This window comes from Lagopus leucura, unplaced genomic scaffold (assembly GCF_019238085.1).
Source record: "Lagopus leucura isolate 7727_CA_CO unplaced genomic scaffold, USGS_WTPT01 35097-1_obj-0_obj, whole genome shotgun sequence".
NCBI classification, from domain to species: domain Eukaryota; kingdom Metazoa; phylum Chordata; class Aves; order Galliformes; family Phasianidae; genus Lagopus; species Lagopus leucura.
This window is the reverse complement of record NW_024967812.1, coordinates 48,942-71,921: the sequence shown is the minus strand read 5'-3', so window position 1 is coordinate 71,921 and position 22,980 is coordinate 48,942. Positions and strand designations below refer to the sequence as shown.

At 46.6% G+C, this 22,980-nt stretch overlaps 1 protein-coding gene across 7 annotated transcripts; it reads right to left on the bottom strand.

Moving 5' to 3' along the window:
• Positions 1–324: 324 nt before the first annotated feature.
• On the bottom strand, positions 325–22,070 carry LOC122193330 (protein DDI1 homolog 2). Of its 7 annotated transcripts, XM_042894093.1 has the most exons (10): positions 21,901–22,070; positions 17,912–18,041; positions 16,357–16,587; positions 13,922–14,048; positions 11,766–11,893; positions 11,028–11,156; positions 10,284–10,387; positions 9,677–9,866; positions 6,119–6,181; positions 4,627–4,713 (listed from the first exon to the last, which is right to left on the bottom strand). In XM_042894093.1, exons 1-9 carry the CDS (start codon positions 22,036–22,038, stop codon positions 6,165–6,167), a joined length of 1,194 nt encoding a protein of 397 aa, XP_042750027.1. In that variant the 5' UTR covers positions 22,039–22,070; the 3' UTR covers positions 4,627–4,713; positions 6,119–6,164. The 7 variants fall into 7 exon arrangements, with proteins under 7 accessions (XP_042750021.1, XP_042750022.1, XP_042750023.1 ...); XM_042894087.1 differs by lacking the exon at positions 6,119–6,181 and having other exon boundaries at positions 325–4,713; XM_042894088.1 differs by lacking the exons at positions 6,119–6,181; positions 21,901–22,070 and adding an exon at positions 19,905–20,097 and having other exon boundaries at positions 325–4,713.
• Positions 22,071–22,980: the final 910 nt, after the last annotated feature.

Genomic DNA, 22,980 nt, shown 5'->3' with positions numbered 1-22,980 from the left:
ACACACACTGAAACAGAAGACAGCTTCTAGACAGCAATCGCTCTTGTATTTAATTTTAACTAAGATACTCAACTCCACCCAGATTTTCTCTAATGTAAATCCTGCTTCTGAAAAGCCAAAATCACTGTCTAATCCGGCAGCACACAGCCATTCGCTCAAAGCAAGGCTCTGTGGAATGCAAAGATTTAGATCACCGGGCTCAGAACAACTTGATAAAAGTATTCATCAGCTGGGGGGGGTCAGGTTTTGTTTCTAGCAGTTCAGAGAAAGTAACAGCAGAAATTCTAGCAGCATTGATAAGTGCTTCAGTACAGCTTTGGCAGGGCAGATTTCAAAACCTTTATTTGACAAAGAATAAAACTGAGCACTGAAGTGAGTTGGCAGATGCTCTAAAGCCTTTACAGCACAAATTCTGTATATGCAGTCTAAGTAAACATGGCCATAAAACTAGAGACTTTAACCAATTTGGTGCAAAGCAGCAGTTCTTCACCTAGCTATTAGCAATTGCTTCCAAAAACATAAAGGTGTAAATACGAGCAGGGTGTAACATCAAATGGCTAACACTGATGCTTCAAGGAGCTGGCAGCAAGTGAACCCGCAGGCATCCTGGAGGGCCAACCTGCAGCTGTGCTGGTGGTGCACAGAGCACACGTCAGAGCTGGGGCTCACGCTGAGACCCACGGCACGAATCAGGAGCAGAAACACGGCTTCCAGGGAGGAGGCTCTGGAGCTGAGCTCTACTCACAGTTTTTGGTAGTGAATCAGATGTGAATAGGCCTAATATTGAAATCTTATTTCCTAAAGCTTCTGGAGAGATCTGATGACGCTGTCTGCACTCCTATAGCAGTCCAAGCATTACCCCGTGCAGAACAAGATCTCGATTATTTGGGGCGCTCACTGCAGAGTACCAACAAGCTTCACCTGGGGCCAACTCTCACTACGGCACAGAGATCATACAGCTGTGATCCTGCCTCATTAACAGCTCCTGAAGGGAGCCTGCAGGAATTACCCGATGCTGCTCAGGAGAGGGGTTCCCAAAGAGCCAAACACTGCTCCCAGTGCAAGCGCAGAGCAGTGCCTGCTGCTGAGACCACCAGCAGTGGGATATAAGTGAAGTGTGTCTGGGGACAGCGAGCCTCGCTGGTACACCCACAACTCAAGCAAAAGCTGCTTCCAACAGAGGAATGCCTTACAGCTCTTAATAACGGATATCTTGGCTACCCAAGCACCTAAGAAAGATCTGATGACCACCACTCAGACACACAACTCTGCAGGCCCACAAATGAAACCAAATTTGAGCTGTTTTTAAACGCTACCCTACATGAAAGAAAAGCCTGGCATACACATAGGCAAACCTGCTAAGGAGCAGGGAAAACAAAACACCAGGGAGAGGTCTGGGACAACAACAACAACCGAACGACGGACAAGTCATGTTTCCAGCACTGCCCATCAGTCACTTCAGGTCAGCTCCAAAGCAGAAAGTTTAAGCTTTCACAGGGAGCCACTCCAGAGTTTCATGAGTGAGATTAAGTGAAAGTTCCTACTTAAAATTTGGTATCATATTTCAACATGCTTTCCTTTCCCAACCCCAGGAGTATTTTGAGGCTCTGCAAACCCCCCGAAGTCGTTCACTTGAGAAAAAAGCATCTGGTAACGGCTTCCTACAGCACAGCCTCAGCACATCCTGATCAGGCAGGCTGCTCCCCAGGGACCTCTTGGAAGGCCACGATGCTGTGACACGGGTGCCATGTCAGCATGTGTTCCATAAGCCCCACCTGGGAGCCCTCGGTCTTCAGGAGGTATTCAATTAGCAGCCCATCAGGCACTGCAGACTTCTGCAGTTTCTGAGAGGCTGATCATCCCCAAACATCCAGATAAACTAGTGCAAAGCAGATTTCTTCATTCTGCTTATCACAACCCCATGCAGCACACAGAGAAACCATTTTCCAAGGATAGATGCAATTAAAAGCCATGACATGCAGTTGCTTTGTTATGAGGTTTCATCATCAAGGTTTTGCCTCAAGTGGTTGAGCTCGTTCTTTTGTAGAGAGGAGCAGGATATGGGCAATGTTAAGGAAAAAAAAAAGGGTAAAATACTCTTTTCCCCTTTCTACTTCCCCTCCCCACCTACAACTGATATCAGCACATCTTCAAGTAAGTCAGTACATCTCTTAGTTTTTCTAGAACCAAATTCTCTCCCTCCCCTTTTTCTCTCCATCCTCTCTCCCCATAATGTAAACTTAAACACAACAGCCCAGGAGCACAGAGGGTTTGTCAAAAGCAGGCACCAGCTCTCCCCACGCAAACACAAACCCACGCTTCCAAAAACTCCTGACACCCTCCCATTCCTTCTGCAAAGTTTTACACACCTGTAGGACCTGCCACAATTGTTTCATTAGCATCACAGACATTTGGTTGTAAGGTGTAGGGGAGAGAAAACAGCAACAACCCCAAAAGCCCATTTAGAGCAGTTCTGCATCTGTGTCACAGCAGACTCAGTGCCTGCACAACTCCGTGTGCGCCTCGCCACCGCTGCACAGTACAACACTCAATTCACGTCACAATTGCTCTGTGCTGGGCAGGGCGGTGATCTCAATGGCTTCTGCCATTCTGTTATTCGTAACACTGGAGCTTATTCAAAAATTTTGCATTTAAATAAAAACATGAATTAAAAGCTGTCCCATCCACGCAATACGAGGACATTTTCTTTCTTTCAAAAGGCCAAATCTAACAAGCGAAACAGAACAGACACGTTACTTTGGCTGCAAATAATTAAAAACTCTGGCTCAACATTCTGCTTGCACGTTACAATGTGTAATTTAGATATGTCTTAAGACCCACTCTTCCACAGTTATGTAGGAACAACAATACTCTTGGCTAGCAAAATGAGAAGAGCAAGATCTGCATTCCCATCTGCTTGTTCCAGGGCCTCCAGAGCTTCTCGCGTGGTAAAGCCAGCACCAAGGATTCGATCAACATCAGCTGCAGGGAAAGCAGGAGGTGAAGCAACCAAGGGAAGTTCAGTGGACTCAGCAGGTGGACCAGGCAGTAGTTCCTCACAGCCACCCAATGGTGCTGGGCCGTCAGGAGCAGAACTGCTGCTTCTCTCAGGTGCTTTTGTGAGTGATGCCTGAGTATCTTGAGATGTACCTTCACCCAAAGCAGGCTTAGAGGAAACAGTGTTCTGTTCCAAAGTCGGACACTGGAACCATTCTGGCAAAACCTTTGCCTGCTCAGAGCTCTCCTGTTGGTCAGATGTCCCTGCAGTCAAATCATTATTAACTGAAAACTCTGGAATTTCTGAGGCGTCTTCTCCAGGAGCTGATTCCATGTGAGTGACAGACCCAACACTAACGTTTTCTGTGCCAGAATCACAAGGCTGGCTCCCCTCTGCTTTTCCACCTTCATATCTCACATTAAAGGAGGAACTACTCTGTTGCTGGCCATTTGGATCTGACACTATCCACTCATCTTCAGAAAACCCCTTCTGTTGTACTTGCTCTTTGTGAACCATTTCCAGCTGAGAAACTTGAGATGTAAGAAGTTTACATTCTCCTTTACAGCTGATCAGGAGTTTGTGAAGCTCTTTCAAGGCTGATGCAAGAGAGAAGCACGGCTCTTCTAAATGTCTACCCAGATCTGTGTCCTGTTGATGAATGATGGAGGGGGAAGAACTGTGTTCAGCTGTTAAACTGGACAACTCATTAGACTTTGTGGGGATTCCACTGGTGCTTTTAGACTGCAACACATCAGAGGTGGAAACTGCATCACTCAGGGAAGTTGCAGACTTCAGTGACTCCACTTCCATAGAAGAGGCATCTGAGTTCAGGTCAGATGCCCTTCCATTTTTGGCTTGCCACTTCTGCTTGCTTGCTGAGATGTGCACTTCAGCTACAGAGTGCTCAGTTGTATCCACTTCCATGTGCACATGACAGGATGTTTGGATACACCCCTTCACACAGGAAAGATCTGCTTTCTCCAGTCTACCTTCTCTCATTTCTGCAGGAAGACTTCCTGGCTGACTGGCTGTATGGCCCTCTTCTTCCACAGCAGGTTTCTCAACCCCACCAATATTGCCAGGATGTTCTGGGTCAGTTTTGTCAGTTTGTTTCTCCAGATGCTCAAACTTCTCTGGCTCTTTGCACATCTGATGGTTTATGGCAAACTCATTCTTCTGTTTTGGTTCCTTTAGTTCTGAAGGCAGAGATGCATCTTCTATTTGCCCAAGCTTAGTAGGGCTGTCAGTCAAACTATTTTCTTTTGTCACTTTCAAAAGAGGTTCCTCACCACAGCCCTGTTCTATAGCGTTACATTCCATTAGACTGTCAGCAAGAAATGTTTCTTCAAGTGTTTTCTGTGAAAGGCAAGCTGGACTGCAAGAATTCACCTCCTCTGTCTGGAGAGAGCGGTCATTATCTGCCAAGGAAGAGTTATTGGAAAGATGCTGTAACACAAGAGGATGATCTTTTTCTGGGGTGATCCAGCATTCAGTTGAAGACTCAATTGACTTGACGGCTCCAGGATCAGTGGGCTCTGTGAGGCTAGGTTTGGATAAGCAAGTTGAAGCAGGGGCAAAGACAGATCGATCAAGTAATTGATTTGTGGGATTACAGATCTTAGAACTTAGTCCTGAAGACTGGACTGGATTTTGAAACCCATCAGAAGCTGGTAATGAGGGCATTTCCAGTGAGGTAGTTTCTTTGTCACTATTCTCTATACATAGATAGGGAAAAAAAAGAAAAAAAAAAAGTAGTTAGGACACAGAAGCAGCACTATTTCCACAGAATCACAGAACTGTAAGGGTTGGAAGGGACCTCTAGAGATCATCAAGTCCAACCCCCTACAAAATAGGCTCCCTACAGCAGCTTTCACGTATCCATGCCTTTAGAATAGAAGCTAAAACAACAGTTTACGTATCAGCTTGACATATTACCTCCACTTGGGCATCACTAACCAGAGCACCACTCTATTTATAACACTAGTTACTGCAAGAAGTTGTTGGACAGTCCCGAGTGCTCTGAGAATAAGCAAGTGTAAATCCAGAACTGCATTCCAGCTGCAGACAATTCATTACTGACAACAAAAGACAAAAAGCCAGTTCTAGGGTAATTAGAGAGCTCACAATTAGGGGATATTTAAACTTCAAAGTGAGCAATTATATCACTGAGAAGATGATGAAATCCCAACATCCCTGTTTATTTTTCATAGCAGAGCAAGATCTAAATTCCTCTTTGCAATATAGAGAGCAGGCTTCAGTGGGATGCTTGTGCACAGTACTACATAGGGGTGCTTCATAGATGGCTTGCACAAGCTAAAAATAAGTTTAGGTTTTCTTTTAGCCTATTTCTATTAGCCATAACCTTCTCTTTAAATCAAGACCATAGGCTTAAAAACCTCATTACTTTTACATCTGCTTAATCAGTGCAGCTACAACAATGGCAGCAAAAGGCATCCAGAGAAGCAGTTTTTCTTCTCCAGCATGTTAAGGCACATGATGATTAGAAAACAAGATATCCAGAGGTCAGCAAACATCGTTCGTATGAAGTCAGCTTGAACTGAAACTGTGGATATGAAATTACCTGGGGAAGCTGTAACATAATGGCTGCATTCACCAGTACGCCGCTTCGAGAAAGCAGTACACAAATACCCATCTAACAGCACGGTGGTATTCAAGCTCATCAGATCCACTGCAAACTTATATTAGGACATAAGTTTTGGAGCAGGTTCCAGTGGTTTGTTTCTGTGTGTATGTGTGTACGTGTTGCGTATCAGTTCCCTGAACTGTCAAAGAATTCATTGCCTCTGCTCAACTGAGGCTGAGGCTGAGGCAACAGAAGTGTTTTAGGTAAGAAACAAACATTGCTTGGAAAGCACGGGATGGAAGGTCAGAGTCACAGGGCTCTCCTTTGCATGAGCAGAGGGCCCCACCTTTCCTCATACATGCAACCCAGGTTTGCTGCCTTTGGCCAAGCAAAGCAGGATGTTCTCTCACACTCTTAAACAGGTTGGTAACTTCACATCACGTGGGTTTCACCCTAGGAGCTCAGAGGGAGGATGGTCTTGCTGCGAGTAGTGTGAACGTTGTAGTGAAAGCTTATGAACTGATGTCTATAAATACCTGGTCTGTGGCCCACTCCAGCTGCAGTAAACACACACTACATGCATCAAGGCTTCTGACGTTCTGTTTGGATTAGGAAACAAACACACCAAACTCGTGTTAGCATTCAGAGCACAAGACATGCATGGTTATAGTCCTGCAACATTGCAGCTCCCCTCCCAACCATCCATGAAGACAGCACATGAGCAGCAGGGGCTCCTCACGTTCCCCAGCTTCCAACAGCAGGTCTGCCCAGGCAATTCTCTATATCAGGTCAAAAACAGCCCTGCTGAAGAACAGTTGAAAGGTTGTTCTGTACACTGCAGAGCGGTCTGCGAGCGACACGCACACCTGACAACATATTTGCAGCACAGGGAAGATGTCTAGTGTGCTTGTTTGTTCCCTGTACAGCCACATTCAGGAGACATGCTTCAGTGAAACAAGACATGAAATGGCATCTCAGACCACACTCCCAGCTGCTACTGCCCTGCAGGGGATCATGCCAGCACAGGCAAGAGAAGATGAGCAAACATCAGCTTGCTGCAAGTGGGAAACAAAGATCATAGGGCAGAAATCCCAAAAAGGAATTGCTTCCTGAGGCACTGAAGAACAAAGCAAAGAAATAGACAGCCAGAAGTCACAAAGCTCACTGCTTCCTACTCCACATGGAGGACAGATTAATTGCAGACCGCTACAGACCACTACACACTGGGTCTAGGCATCAAGCTAGACTGAAGAAGTGAGCGTATCTTGCTAATGGTCTAGTCTTGCTAACATATCAGCTCTCATGTTGTTGTCAAATCACCAACTTGACCTTTGCTGAAAGAGCATCCATTCTTCCATTAAAGTTCTACTCTGTTCTGTGTCGTATACTCAAACAGCTGTTCAGATTGTGCTGGATGATTTGTTGCATATGCTCCCCTTCCCTCCCAAAGGTCTCCAAACTCAAAGGTCCCAAGCATATACAACCGCTTAACCTCAAGTCCTTCTCTTTTTACAGATATCCAGGAGTACTGGAGAGCACTAACCCTGCTCACGTACAGCCAGGACGTGCCTCCTGTTCCGTGTCACGGAAGAAGTCAACCTTTTTCACCTCAGGTACTTGCTTCTTTTGTTCTCCATGGGATACAAACAGTGTACTGAATGCTGCGGTACCACACCTCCCATCGATACACGCTGTGCGCCTGCTGCTGCACTGTGTACCAGAGCAATCTTTTCTCTTGGTTGCACGTCTGACTTTAATGAAGCTACAACAACTTGACAGTGTTGGCATATTTAAAATCCAGCATTATCCTGCACATTTTCAGACTGCTCATCTTTGACATGGGTGGCAAAGAGGCTTGAGACACAGAATACAGATGAAAACAACAGATCTTTTTCTATGCAGCAGTACTATGTTTGAGCTCTCTTCCAAGCCAGTACCTCAGAGAGGAAACAGAATGGTCTTTTCACTCTGTATTCAGGGTCATCAGGGAGTCACAGCCACTCCAATGGTAGAAGCAGCTGGTATGCTGCCAAGCACTTCTCAGCTCTTGCTGAGACTCACTGTCATCCTCTTCCCAAAGGAGCTGAATCCCAGCCTCACCAAGGATACCATCCAGCTAACACCAGGAACAAACTCCTCTCCACAAAGTGCATCATCAGGGATAGATTCCTCTCTGTATCAGGAAAAGTCTGAGTCACATACGAAAGGCGATGCTTTTCTTACATCAAGGCTGCCTGGATGAGAAGCTGCACATGGGATAAGCTCTTGAGAACTCTGATCGCCTGCAGACCTACAGAGTGATTTCTGTATCACTCGAGCTGCGGGCCTTGTGGGAAGCTGAGGTTCCTTGATGCTGCTCTCTTTCTCCCCCTCTCCTGTTTACAGGCCTTTCTCTCGCTTTTTTCTGGTGCCATCTAGCAGCAGTTAATAGTTTTGGAAGAGAGCAAGAGGGTCTGAGTTCACATTTTGACATCTCAGAATACAGCTAACAAGATTCCTGCAAACCAAAGGCTTGTAAGAGGCCCAAGGCTTGCATATAGTCCATCTAAACAAGACCTACCTTAATTTTGTGCATTACTGTTCCACAGGTAAGTAAGCATACAAAATCAATTTCCTATTGTCATAAACCTTTTAAGTTTCTCCAGCGCTCTCTAGCAATGGAAATGGTAGACTGCTGATCAGCCTGAGCAAAAAGTCTCTTTGCTTTTAGAACTGTATTGGTATATAAGCAGCTTTAAGTCATTTTAGACACTTCTCATCTCAAAGCACTCGCCTAAAATGCTATAATTACAGAGACACATTGTTTCAGATGAAGAGGTCTGCTTTCTGACTGATCCTTTCACCAGAGTACTAAGTCCAACCAACTCCAATGCCTGCAATTTTAACTGGAGAAGAGCTGATCTCCACATTTTCCAGGTTATGTGAAGAGACATGAGCCCAATCCAACGAGCCTGACCTCTAGGGATGTCAAAACTCGGCAGAGAAAGGACAAATTTCTATTTATCCTCTTTACTTGCTGGAAGTTAAATTAATAAGCATTCAAAGACTGGCTTAGAAAGTCAAAACGTAACTCATTTCTTGCTGGTATACTCAAGTCTGGCCTTCCTCTGGAGCTTTTCTATCTGTGGGAAGCTTACATGCCTAAAATAGAAGAAAATAATTCAAAAGGATGTGTGCTCTTCTTATGTAAGCCAACTGGTTATTTGCAAAAAAAAAGAAAACATCACTGATTACACTTTGGACAATCAAGCAGCAAGTGGTAAGCAGTAAAGAAAAAAAAAAAAACAGTGCACTATAACTTTGTTATGTTTCTCTCACTATGTGCATGCACACACAGTTATCAGACTTTGATTTTTAATCATGCTACAGTTAAAAATTAGCAAGAAAATCATTCAGAAAACCAATTTTATCAGCTTAAGCATGGCAAAGTGTTTTGCATGTTTCTAAAAACTGCCGTGAACTTGTGCTGTCTTGGCTGGGCATAAGCTGCAAGTTAACAGCACTGCTACGTTACAGCTCCTCAGCAGAGGGGCAGCAATCAGACACTGACGCAGTCTCAGACACTGCACACGTGAGACTCGAGTAGTTGCTGAGACTGCTATTCCTCATGTACTAAGATCTGTACTTACTGCTAGGGCTCGTTTGTTTTTGTGTGCTGTATCTGTTAAGAATCAGATTGATGAAAGTCACCTCCATACTGCCCTTATGCGAGGCTGCTAGAACAAACATAACTGAGTTGTGTACCTGCTGCACAGCAATTCAAACCAGGTGAATGGGTGCCAGAGACAACCACTTATCTTTGAAGACCAAGGTATCAGAGCTGCTAGAAATGTTGCAAGAAGAGCACAAACTCAACAGCAAGCATGCCCAAATGCCTTCGTGCAGACAGATTTTGCTATATAGAAAGGAAAAGATTGGTGCAGTTAGATGCAATAACCAGGAACAAGGCCCCTTTCTCTCCACCTTTTGCTCACTGATGCTGCAGTAGAAACTGAGAAAAGGAGAAAGGATCTTCCAGTGACTGTCAACAGGCACTCTGACACACAACAAGAAGACCAAGCAGATTAATATTTCATCTGAGCTCATTACAATACCTGCTTCCTCTACAGACTTCTGTATTGCTTCTGCTAGTTCCTGGTCTGCAATCTCCTCTGGCTGCACATCTTCTCGCCCAGTCCCGTAAGCCAGCCTGGCACACTCCGGGAGCTCACCCTCTGGGAGGAAAGTGGTCTGTGAGCCAGTCGTGCCAATCACCAGCACATTCTTCTTGAGATCAATGGAACACTGCGAAAGAGACACTGAGACATCAGGGGCTTATATAGAGCACATCAGTTCCCAGAAGAAGAGACAAGGCTGAACAAGCCATTTCCAATGGCAGCGGCTCATAGCATTATGCAAAATGGACAGAAAGCATCAGCTGTAAGCAGAGGCCTCCACTTGACTTGTTTTGTATTTAATCATTCAGTTGAAAAGCTCGAGTGTCTTTGATCTGAGCAAAAAACTTCAGGGAGCAGCCAGACACCCTATACATACACCTGTGATGCACATCGCATAAATACTCCTTTCATGACTGGTTGAAAAATAATCCACTATTTTCTCTTCCCATAAAATCCTACACCATTCCCAGGTATGGTGCTTACACTGTGCTTAGTGCCTTAGGATTAAAAAACTGAATAACTATTTCAAAACTGGTTTGGCTACCTGATGCCTCTTAAGCATATCCAGTCCGAGAAGCATGTCCATGGGCTGCTCTTCGAGGATGGAGAAAGAGCACGCCAGGAAATCCCCTTCGATCTGAACCTGAGCTGGAACACAAGGGAGAAGAGTTATCACCTTGCAAGCTACAGTGCAACACATTATGTTCTGCTATTTAATCCCCTAGGAAAGGCTTGCACAATCACACTGGGGAGAGCTGACATCAGGACTCTGATATACAGCCTTGGTCAAAAGCCCAGCTGTGAGCAAACACAGGGACGATCAGGCCTGCATTGGTCTTGGGTAGTGAATAATCATCAAAGCTGTTCTGGCCTTAGAGCCTTAAGTACTGCTCATCTAAGCTTCCAAGCCAGAGCTAGAGGAGCTACATACAGTTCATTAGAGCACAAGCCTAAGAAGCAAGAACAGCAAAAAGAATGACCTTTTTCATACAATAGGGACAACCTTCTCTCATCTAGAAAACCTGCACACACATGCAGATTTCTCCTCCTGGAAGAGGATCAAATGCTCCACCAATTTAGAACTCTTCCTGTGCAACTCACACTGCTCAACAGTCACACCCCAACAGGAAATTCCCTGCTGGGAATGAACCCAATCAACCCCACTTCTGCAGTTGGAGTGAACAGTTTCTCAACTGCAGGAGCTGCAGGTTCCCTCATCTAAAAGAATTACACGAGACAGAAGGCTCAAGTCAGAAGTGTTGCTAAAGCTAAGAATGGCAGTACTTACCTAAGTGCACTCTGCCAATTATCTTCTGAGTGCCTACACCTTTAGCAATGCCAGCCCACCGCCGATCCACCAGCCTCATTATGTTGCACCTTTCAGCACAAGCTTGGCTCATAATGGTCATCTGGGCACCTAACAGCAACAGAATTTGTGTGAAGTCTTGACAGGGCATCACAAATTAAAATACTCTCCTGGAAGGGCTTAAGATCTTGGACTCGGTAGCAGGGAAACCACATCACCTGCATGAGGCAACTGTGTCACTGCATAAAAGGCTTTTGTTTTTTTTTTAATGAAACCCACAGCTTTGAATTTACGATGTATACACTCACAGATGAGCGTGGGCAGTAAGGTACATACTGCTGCAGAGCTGAGTACTTTAACGTGGTGGATGGGAGGTACAGCACTAAGGCTGGCAAAGTTCCCCTATCTGTAAACTAAAATAAGGCACACGCCCAGCAGTGACCATTTTGGCATTGCAGCCATGAGGCACCAGAGATCCTCACAGGAGCCTTGACCTGGGGTGTTCAGCCACTCATTTGTGCTGCTCCACAAACAGTCTCCACAATTGGCAGTTTGCCTTGAAGCCCAGATTGTTCTGAGATTTTAATTAGGTGCTTTAAAATCTTGTAAAACAGTGCTTTATAACAAACAAATATTTCAGGCAAAAATTTTGAGTGTTTATTCTCTCCCTCAATGAGGGAAATGAGAATGGAGAAAGAGATGAAAGCAGGAGTAATTCACCTGAGTCAACAAAAGCTTTCACTGGATGTCCATTGACTTTACAGTTAATATAAAGCATCACCACCTGGCCAAAGCTCTCGGGCGCCTCTTCCATTGCTATCGTCATATTTTCTTCAATATTTTGTTGCCTAAATTGAACAGAGAAAAAAGGGAAAAAAAAATCAGACCTCTCTCATTAGCAAACCCTTATGAGCATCCCTCTGATTTACAGACCTGACAACCCCACCTGCTGCAGTTTGCATTAGCTACAAACATCATTTCTAAACCACAACAAACACTGCTTAGCTAAACACAGCCTTCTCAGCAGAGGGATTGCTAGTAATGATCTTGGCTTAATTCACACATACCAAGCCACTTCCCTTGCAGCCAGGAGGACTGCTCTTCCCCACACCTTGCACAGCTCACACTGCAGCACACCTGCACGTGATGACCTGTCGGCAAGAAACCCATCATCACAGAGCTAACATGGAGAACTTGTAAGCAAACACCAGCAAGTTAATCAGTCACTCTGAAGGAAACAGGGCATGTGATGAAGATGCTGCCAGTAGCTACAACACTGGGATCCCACAGCGCAGCTCAACATTAAAATCCTCCAGCATTTCCCTGGTATTTTGCCTCTCTCAGGCAAAGGAAAGGAGGCTTATAACTGAAACTGCAGTGAGAACACTGCTACGAGCACATGCCTCGCTGCAAATTCAAGCCTACAGAAAAAAACACTGAGAATCAAATCGTGGCCCTGACAGCAACCTTGAAAGCAACAGGTATCCACACTGACTACATCTTAAACAGCTTTATCTAAGAAAGGACATGGGCTTCCCATTTTAATGCCATTTCACGTTTCCTCCTCAGACAGCAAAGATAAAACCAAGCTCCTCTCATGCATTTTCTGTAGCCTTCCCACAGCAGGACGGATAGATGTGTTTTTTTGGTGTGGGAGGAAAACAGCTAAGAGCAACTAACAGTGACCTGGCTCACGTGGAAGCTAAAGCCCCCTGCTACCCTGCTGCTAGTGGCCTGTGAAACAAAGAGCTTCACATTATGTTGTCTTTTGCTATTCCATTTAAATCAGATATAGTGCAGCTGATTTGCAGGTTCAGTTTTCTTGCTGAATCCATTATTCTGTTTTCTCCGTTCCTGATGTTCCACAGAAGGACAGATGTGTCTCAAGAAACTGTGGATGCCTGCAGGAACTCCCAATCAATCTCAGGCAGAGGACAGCTGATTAAGCAAGAATTCCAGTAACCTGAGATACTAAACAGGTTGTGAAACCTGGGGACTGCTAGATGCCCAAGTTTTACCCAACAGCTGCACAACCTTGGACATATTCCCTTTATCTGCCCCAATTTTCCCTCATGTACTGAGCAAGGAAAGTGTTCCTTTGCCTCCAAGCAATGATTTACCAACAAATTCACGCACTGTATTTTTCAGCACTGCTATGCTAAGCCATTATCCAGTACCAACACCTTGTCAGTCATAATGCAAGAATGACTCTTCACAAATTAACTTTTGCTATTATCAACAGTAAGCCCATGTCAGAAGGACACTTCCTTAACAAGGACTAAACTGCAAGTCACATTCCAGCTCAAGGATTCATCATTCCATTTAAGAAATCATGCCTCACCCCCATGCAATTACACGTGGAAGACGGACAGAGGGAGCAAGGGCTCACGAGCAGAACATGTTTCTATAGACCTCTTCTGATAGCAGTGAGGTGCAGAGTCCAGCGTGGGAGGAGACACACCACTGCTGTGCAGAGAGCTCAGGTCAAAGACCAGCACAGGTCCTCAGGTTCAAGACACAACCAAGGCACATAAGTACCACCTCTGAAGGATGCAGCTATTCAGCAAAAAGCTGAATATGCTCACTGCTTTCCACAACTCTACTGGTTTCAGAGAGGCCCAACTTAGGCAGTTTTGAGACCTCACACACACAGCAGTGCTGCTGCTTCATCTGTGCACAACCACACGTCCCCAGTTCTCAATCCTACCACTTGCTAAGGTGGCTCAAAGCATAACCCCAAAGGCAGATTTCTCTATTAAGGCAGGATCTGCTTTCTGAACACACTCTTTGTAGCCTCCAAGTTGGAGGGAAGCACCCTCCGGAAAAAAAAACACCATGACGATCTCCAAAGCCTGCTAGTGACTTTGGTTTGCTACCTTATGTCTTCTTCTATCTTGGCTTGTGCCTCAAGATCAAAAGGGTCAGCTGAATACAGTCGGATCCTCTCTTGTTCCCGTCGGGCTCGGTCCTGCTGTTGCTCCAGCAGTACCCTGGTAAATTTATCTGCAGTAATAAAGACATACAGGAATGCTTTTTACTGGAAATTACTCTTACAAATCATATTCTGCCACAGCAAACACTTCTTTTTGTGTCAACGTGCAATCAAAGATAGAATCAGCTGCACAAGCACAAGAGGCTTCATCTGAAGGCAGCACGGATGGACCCTAAATGTTGGTGCCAAATCTGGGAATCTGCTGAGATGAAAAAGAACTGCACAGAGCCAGTCCTCCTTGTTCTGCTACCCAAACACTGCAATGCCAGTAGGGCACAAACAAACTCAATTCTCTTGTGCTCACTCTTCTGTAGGGAGAAAAAAAAAAAAGGGCAGTGGGGGCAGGGGGAAAAAAAGAGACAGTATTTAAAAGTAAGAGCTGCTATTGAAACAGCAACTCATTGTTCTTTTGCAGGAAGGGTTGCCTACAAACTACTCCAAAAATCTGGAAAAAACCACCTGCAACAGATATCAGGAATACAGAACTCTCCCTCAAGCTTCTTCTTTGAATTGTGCATGTGTATTTTGAAGAATTCCCAACAGACAGAGAAGTGAGATTTCACTGCTCTGAACAAGACAGCCCATCTACAAGAGCAGCTTGCAAAATCTACCACGTTTTCCACTCAGCAATCTGCTGAAAAATAAGTTTGTAAATTCAGCAAAGAGCAAACTCAAGATCCAAAGGCATAAATAGGAACAGAACTTACTTTTAAGCCCAAGCAACACAGGTTTTATTATCCCTAAAGGTGAATGCCTACTCTGCAGTCAAGAGGTGCGAGGAGAGGCACTTGCTTAAGGAGGTTTAGCTGCATGTTTTTCAGATCTCCATTTTTCAGATGCCTTCTGACTATTCTTTACTGTTTAGATCAGATCAAGTATATGTCAAAGAGACCTGGTAATAAATTAAGTTCTGTAAACACAGAAGGTTGTGGTTTTGCTTCAAGAAATGCAATTCCCATCAAAAAACTTGCTGGCTCAGAGACAATTACGTGCTCAGGAAAGCATTTGGTGGCTGTTCTGGTGTTTTTTTATCTAATTAGTTTCCACAGAGCACGTGCTTTCTGATGTGCCCACAATGCACCCAGCACAGCCACATGGTACACATCTGTTCATACATTTGGACATCAGAATTAGAACAGAAACACTCATAGCAGCAGTACAAAACAATGAGAGTACAACCAGATAAAAGCACTTCCCTCTGGCATCCCACTGCAGCGATTTGGAACTAAAGACGCACACCTGAGGTAAAGCCTTATGTGCACCACAGACAAAACAGGTCAGCAGGTGAGCCAGATGTGGGTGTCCTGGCTTGACATTGCATCTCATGCCAGCTGCAGCACATTCTTCTCCGGCTGATGAGAAAACTGCTCTGTACTACAGATGCAACACTCAAAGGAGGCATAAAAAAACATCACACAACAACACAACTAACAGGGATATGAGCAGAAGTCCGAAGTAAACAATGCAGTAGTCATCAACATCCATGTGAGCTCCCCTCTTTAACAGATAAATCACTAGCATGTAACCTTGAAAGGGAACAAGTCTGCTACATGGTTCTTCTCTTCAATCATTTCCCAAAGCTCAACCAGATTTATTTCCTATCTAAAGACTTGCAGAGGCTTAGAAGGACATTATTCAATGCCCAAAACACCATTCTTTGTACTTAAAAGGGGACTAGAGATCAAAACTTTAATCAGACAAAGAATAAGACAATAAAATCAGCTGCAGAGAAAATGGGGGATGCTGTACTACAATTCATCTATGCTATGTGAAGTGCCCACTGCAAAACTACACTTCCAAGATTAAGAGAGATGTAAACATTTACGACTATTCCTAATGGGAACGCTCCCTAAAGACACCATCTACTGGTTCCTTTTTCACTCTCTCTTTGATGTCTGCTTCTTCAGCAGCTAACCACTATAAGGAGAGATGGTCTCAGAGCACACTGCTCTCAGCTGAGCTCTCGCTGACCTCTGGAGTGCTGCAAACACAGCACAGCAGTGGAAGCAGTGCATTCAGAGACTCAGCATAAAAAAAAAAATCAGGAGTTGAGCCACCTGCACTCACAGAAACTCAGCTAATCCATGCATGTACTTCAAAGCAGGGGACACAGGCAGTTCAAAAACCCAACCTGGAGAAACACACCCAAACGGCTAGAAAGAGAGGAACTCTGCCACCAGCGCTTCCAACCAGCGCCTTGCATGAACACCATCAATAAGCCAGCAGCGAGGACCCCAGGCAGCTGGGGTATGGTAACTGGCATTGGAATTGGGCGCAGACAGATTCTGAACCGCCTCTGCAGCGAAAAACCCGACCTACCGAGGTCTCCACTGAGCAGCGCCTCTGCCAAGGGCGGATTGCGCTCCTTCAGCAGGGACAGCTCGTGGGGATTGGCCAGCAGCATCTCCCGTAGCAATGCTGGGTTTTCCAAACCCTGAGGGAACAAAGGCGCATCGGGAGGCGACGGGCGAAGACGCTGTGCTGGTGGCTGACGCTGCTGAGCCGACGTCCCAGGAACCGCAATGCTGCTGAAGTCGATCCTTGGCAGGGCTGGAGGGAAAAGAGAGCAAACACATCAGCACTTCTTATTTGCAGTTCTGCTCAAAAAAGTAAGTATAATAACTATGGGAAAGGTAGGTCGGTCTTAATGCTAGGCTCTTAGACCAGGTCCTTTTAACAGCAGTTTGCAACAGGTGCTGTATGGGAACTGTTGAATCACGGCCTGAACCTCTGATTGATCTGAGGTAAACAGAGTCAGCCATGGGAGCACAGGTGAAGGCAATTCAGCTGTGTGACCAGAAGTGGTAGAGCCTGGTTGCACCTCTCCTGGACCCCATGTCAGGGCTGTCTGCCACTGAGGAAGGATCTCTTCCTGGACATAACTCCTTGCGGAGTTCTTCTGTGAGCCTAGGACATGGTGAGCATTTTCATTTATTTCTGATTATCCCTCTCCACCGTGATAATGTTTCTAGCTATAGGATCTGTAGATACCAACCTAACCACACCACTCTGTAGAGGTGTTGAGTACAGAGGCACACTGCCACACAGCCAGATTACTGGGTGAGGGAAGCTGGCATTTCCTTATGTAACTGGCCTGCTCTGCATCCCCAGAAATGCACTTTTTGAATCACACACTAGTCCAGCTTCACAAATGTGAACAGCACAGAAGGAACACGAGGCTAAACCCAGTGCCTAAGGCACTTCTCAATCTCTCTGAGTGGAAATTAAAAAAAAAAAAAAAAGAAAGAAAGAAAAACTCAAGCAAAAGAAAAAAAAAAAAAGCAACACTTCTGCAAGTGCATTGCAGGTAACCCTCCAGCCACAGCAGGAGGACAAGAACTTCACCCAAGACCTCCTCAGGCAGCAATCCTTTCAAGAAGTGGACTTGATAGGAATCGGTGCAGAAGGCAGGAGAGAGGTAAGACCAGGAGCACACTCACAGTATTCAAGGACTCTCTTGCTTGTGTGCATGACTGCGTACCTGCATTTGTTAAGATGCAGTTTCTCTGTGTATCTGTCCGAATACAGATGGGAGCATGTACTGCAAGAGCCCCTTAATGCACCTGAGCCACCCTGAGCACACATTCCTGCACCACTGCACAGAACAGGAAAGGAGCAGCCATATATGAACAGTCACACACCTCTACACAAACGGCAGTTCTGAGCAAGCTACATGGGTTTCTGAACTTTCCCCAGAATGGTGAAACATTCTTTGCTTTCTTAGAACCACCAAATGATGAGTCCTTCAGCTAATTCTGGAGGTCCCCCAGCCACAGCTTACCCTTCCTCTGAAGTTTTGCCTAGCAAGGTGTTAGAGACTAATGAGACAACAGCAAAGCCTTCAGATGCTCAGAGCAAATGCATCACTTCTCACCTGGGAAACGGATCGAGGGCCGTGGCTCTATGGTCTCTTTCTGTCGTAAAATCACCACGTCTCCATCTTTCAAGCCATAGGAGGCCAGGGATCTGTTGTTGTCAGTGAGAGGCCTCTCCGCATAGACAATCTGCTCACGGGGAGAACGCAAGGAGAAAACAACAACTGTGACCAAGCAGATCAGGATCTGACTTACTTTCTTTTTAGAAACATGTTTCAGCCACTCCTGTGGGCCCACCTCAAGCCTCAGAACAGGCGTGCAGCCCTGAGCACAGTCACAGACAAGCCCTGCCCAAGCACCTGGACCTCAGGCACAGGCAGACCTTAACACGAAGCGGTTGGGCAGGTACCCAGCATCTCTCCTATCCAAAGCCAGCAACCACTTCTCAAAGCTCAGCATCTCAGAGAAAGGCTCGTCTCTTAATTAGAGGCCAAGATCTTTGAAGGAAAGAACAGCTTACACCAGACCTGTTTGCCACACATTTCCAAAATCACATCTCTGTTATTACCCAGCTCGTGACTGCTTCCCATAGCGTTACCTTCACCCAGCTCTGCATTTGCTAACCAAAGACTCAGCTGTATACATGCAGGCAGCATCCATCAGGACAGACAGTGGATTGAATCATCTACAGAGCAACAATTTCTTCCATTACCCAGAACACAGCTCCCCACAACAACTGCTTTTCAGAGAGACTTCTGTGATTATCTCAGCCATTTTTGCTTTACTTCAGCGATGTAAGTCCACTCAGACCCAAACCATCAGCCTCCAAACATCACTGCAACCAGTGGCAGGAATCAAGGAATCAATTTCTTCTGACTATAATACATAAAGTCACACCCTTTTCTATTATGATTTTCTAATCTAACTCAACAAATATAAAAACATACTGAGATAAAAAATGAATAACCATCGTTATGGAAACAAAAGATTTCTACTTGTTATGTAGGAACATTTCTACTAACACTAGATCTGTAATACCTACAGATGTCCTAAATTATGTCCATGCTTTCCTTGAAATTTCAACAGGCAATTACTGCAGATGTGCACCGTCACAAGACTTGCCTGTGACCAGAATGACATTCTGGGCTTCTGATTCCACAAAACCTCTACCATTCTCCTTAAAAGAACAGGAGTTCTGTTGAAGATGTGTCTTTGGCATCCCAGTAACCGTATCTGTTAAACATTACGGCTTCTGTGCCAGAATTATCAGAACAGGAAAAACACACACCATTAGCAACAAAGATGAGGTTTCTACCCTCTCAGTAACTACAGCATCAACGGTACTGCACTCAACTGGCTTGTGAGTCCCCTTCAAAGTGAACACAGACCCACCTGCAAACTACACTAAGGCATGCAGACGCGTTACTGGCATTATTAAGGTTGGCTTGTGATGGGCACATCCTCTCACATGACCACACATACACACACAGCCTGACTCTGAGCACTGCTGTCTGTGGAGAAAGTAAGCTTGCAGCAAATCCCAGCTGCACGCGCAAATCTTAAATGACAGTTTCTCTGTGCAGACGCTCTAAGAGACATGAGCTAATCAGTTTAGGTGAGGTTTTACCCCTGTCGTCTTGCTAGGATTGGATTTACAAACATTCAGCCTTAACGCCTTGGACAGTGCATTAAGTGCTCAGCACTCGCTCCACATCCATCAGCAGCAAGGCTTAAAGCACGTTTGACCCATTCCGCTTTGCTGCTAAAACGAACTGATTTCATTTCTCATTTCAGTCCAATTATGCAGTTTGCAGCATTCAGAGCTGTATGCCAGCCAGGCAGCCACAGCACGAGCTCATCCAGAGGCAACCCAGGCAGGAAGCAGGCAGCCACACCACATAGTGTGGATTCTCCACAGTGGCACCGGGGAGAACGTCTTCATGAAGCAAGAAAGCCCAGTCATGAAATCAGTTGTCAGCAAAATAAAGCTCATACACCAGGAACATTCCTCTCTCAAAGAAGCCCACAGTGCTACAAATCGACCCAACGTACACATAGAGGGAGGAAGGATATACCACCACTGCCAGAACGACACAGAAAAGTCAGTTTTAACTCCAGGTTCCCTCTTCTTCTCCACAAAAGGCATCTGCTCGATGCGAGAGAGAAAACAGCGAGCCAAATTTCTTGCCCTCTGCTCTTCCTGCTACACCTCCCCTTATCAGCACAACCCAGCTGCAGCTCACACACTATCTTGTGCCACCCTCCAGTCCTCCACTCCTCAAAGCCATGGGCTTCACCAGTCACCTCCACCCCAAACTACAGTGCCCGGAATGAATTTCACCAAATGATAAAGACTCAGACTCACTCTGTGGTTCACAGACCCTGCACGGTCCTCGCTACTAAAAGCATCTTCTTTTTTTTGCCAGGAAGCAGTAAGTGTTACCGTAAGGCAATGAGTGTCATGTGCAGTAAAACCAAATTTGATGGGTGCAACACAAGGACCCACACTGTCCCCTGGTTTTGGGGGTAGTTTAGGCATGCAAAATCTTTTGACAGAACTGCTTTGCTGATAATTTATGTTTTGTAGCCTTCTTTCTACTGAAGATCCAAAGAAGACTGCACAAACGCAGACAGAAAGAGCAGGGGAAGGAACAATAAATTCACACTTGGAAAAAAATTTTTAAAAGGAAACAGAATAATGTATAAACAGACAGGTGAACAGAAAGCAAGCAGAAGCACTCCTGAAAAGCAGAGTTGACCCATGTTACCTGTAGTCCCTGTAATCACAAAGCTGCGGCAGTTTAATTGCAGCAGAGCAAAGATGCAAAGGGAACTCCCAGCAAAAGCATGCACAGAAGTACGTGAGCCCTTGCTATCCTGAAATAGATGCAAAGCTGACAGGTCACCGTGACGCAAGAGGGGCAGCTTTGCAAACAAGGTCACTGAGCTACCAAGCGCTCACAGCTTCCGGAGGGCAGAGAACATCCCTGTCACATAGCAGGGGCTGGCCCTGTCACCTGCTGTAGGAGTCATCAGAGATGCTGGTGCCTCATCGGCTGTAACACAGCATTGCAAGCAAGCCCAGAAGGCAGGAGCCCTATATACACTGCTGTGGCTCCCTTTCTACTTCTCATAGACAAAGAGCTTTTTTCCTAATGCAAGATCCACATAACCTTGATTTTCTACTGCTCTGGAAAACAAGTTAGGCAATGGTTTCATTCTTGTGTTAAAGGTTACATCAACACCATCCCCTTACACTTTCTCAGGGGTGTCTCTCAACTCAAACCAATGTCTACAGCTGCTCCAGTGTTGAGCACAGGTTCTACTGCACAATAATCCCCACACACCGGCATGTCAATCTCAGAACCAGAGAGCATTGTGCCTCTCATCACTAAGCAGCAAAATCAGAGCTTCACGAGGGCAGAGGAAAGCAGTCTGAAGCCAGGTGAGGCCCTGGGAACCTGCTCAGCAGGGCACGCAGCTTTCCTGTCTCACAGTCCTCCGTCGCTGACTAACATCCACTTGACTGGAAAAACGCCTTCTTAATGTAGAGTGGGAAATGGCTCACAAAGCAAAAACTTCAGGAAACAAAACTTCACAAACTCTGCCAAGCACGCCGAGATAAAGCGACAGAGCTGACACTGCCTTGTCCAGCTGCACAACGCCTGCGAGCAAACTGTGACAAAAGGCAGAGAGCAGACTGAGAAACTCCCTCCGGGGTCCCCCCAGCACGCCGCAGCCCGGCTCCGGGCAGCTCTGTGAGCCCAGCACCGGGCGCGATGCGGCTCCCCGCGTGTGGGAGCAGCGCCGTGTCCACAGCCGCCTCCACAGCTCCCAGAAAACGGGGGAAAGCCTCAAAACGTTCTCTGAAGAGAGGGGAAGGAGGCGAGGAGCCCGCAGCCGGCCCTGCCTTCCTCACTCCCGGGATCCGAGGCCCCGAAGGACGCGCTCCTCCCCGCGGAACCGCCGCCCTCCAGAGGCAGGACGGGCCTCGGGCGGACGCCGCGCACCCCCGAGAGAGGGCGGCGCGAGGGAAGCGGGCCCCGACCTGACTCTCGGCTGCCGGGATGCCGGACTCGAGTTCGCAGAGGGCGCGGAAGTTCTGCAGCTCGAAATCGGCGTCCACCTGCAGGGAGAAGGTGAGCTCGCTGCGGTCGCGGCGCAGGCAGAACACGGTGAGAAGCATGGCCGCCCGCCGCCACAACCGCCGCCCGCCGCCACAACCGCCGCCGTCGCAACGCGCCCGCCGCAAAGCGTCGCCGTCGCGAAACGTCCCGCCCCCACCGCCGAGCGGAGCCGCGCCCGGCGGCACCCCGCCTATCCGCTTCGTTGTGGGCGCTGCGCTGCTCTCGGGAGCTTTTCTTGAGCGCTCCCGTTTGCTTGTGAGGCATTCGGGGGATGCTCAGAGCCCATCGGAGCGCCGTTTGGTGCAGCCTTCAGTGCGGCGTACGTGGGACACCCCGCACTACTCTTCTGTGCCCGTCTGTCAGCCCAGCTCCTTTGGGGCTCCAAGGACACCGCTTTGAGAGACCCAGAGCGCCCCGGGTTGGTTTCTGGGATATCCTCCACTTATCCATGTGCATTTAAGGTGTCCCAGAACACTCCAGATGCATTTTAGCAGCTCCTACAGCCCATGGGGGCAAGAGTCAGCTTGCACAGCTGCAATCCTGGTGCTTTTTCAGGTGCTGCACGCTCCTCTGACTGCCTTTTGAGGCATTCAAGAGCACAGCATAGGGTCAGCATTCAGGAAAAACGTACTTAAGGGCTGCTCACAAAGCAGTTGTTTAGCCCTTAAGCCTAAATTCCATGGAGCCATGGGGAAAGAGCCCAAGCTCCAGGATACAGCTAGGCAACAACAGGCATTCCCCCAGCACAATTTGATTTGCATTCCCCAGGTTTCTGTAGCTTACCAAGTTCAAACCTGCTCACGCCTCCCAGAGGGCTGCAGGGCCAGCCAGAAAGGCTGACAGTCTATTGCTGCCAGGTCAAGTTGTTTCTCCAACCCCTAGAGTGTGAAATGTCAGTGTTAATTTGCTTGAGAGATGCACGGGAAGGCAAAGCTATTGCAGAGGAGTGTGCATGTGTCTGGGCATGAGGGCTGTGTGTTGCAAAGGGCTGCTAACCTCAA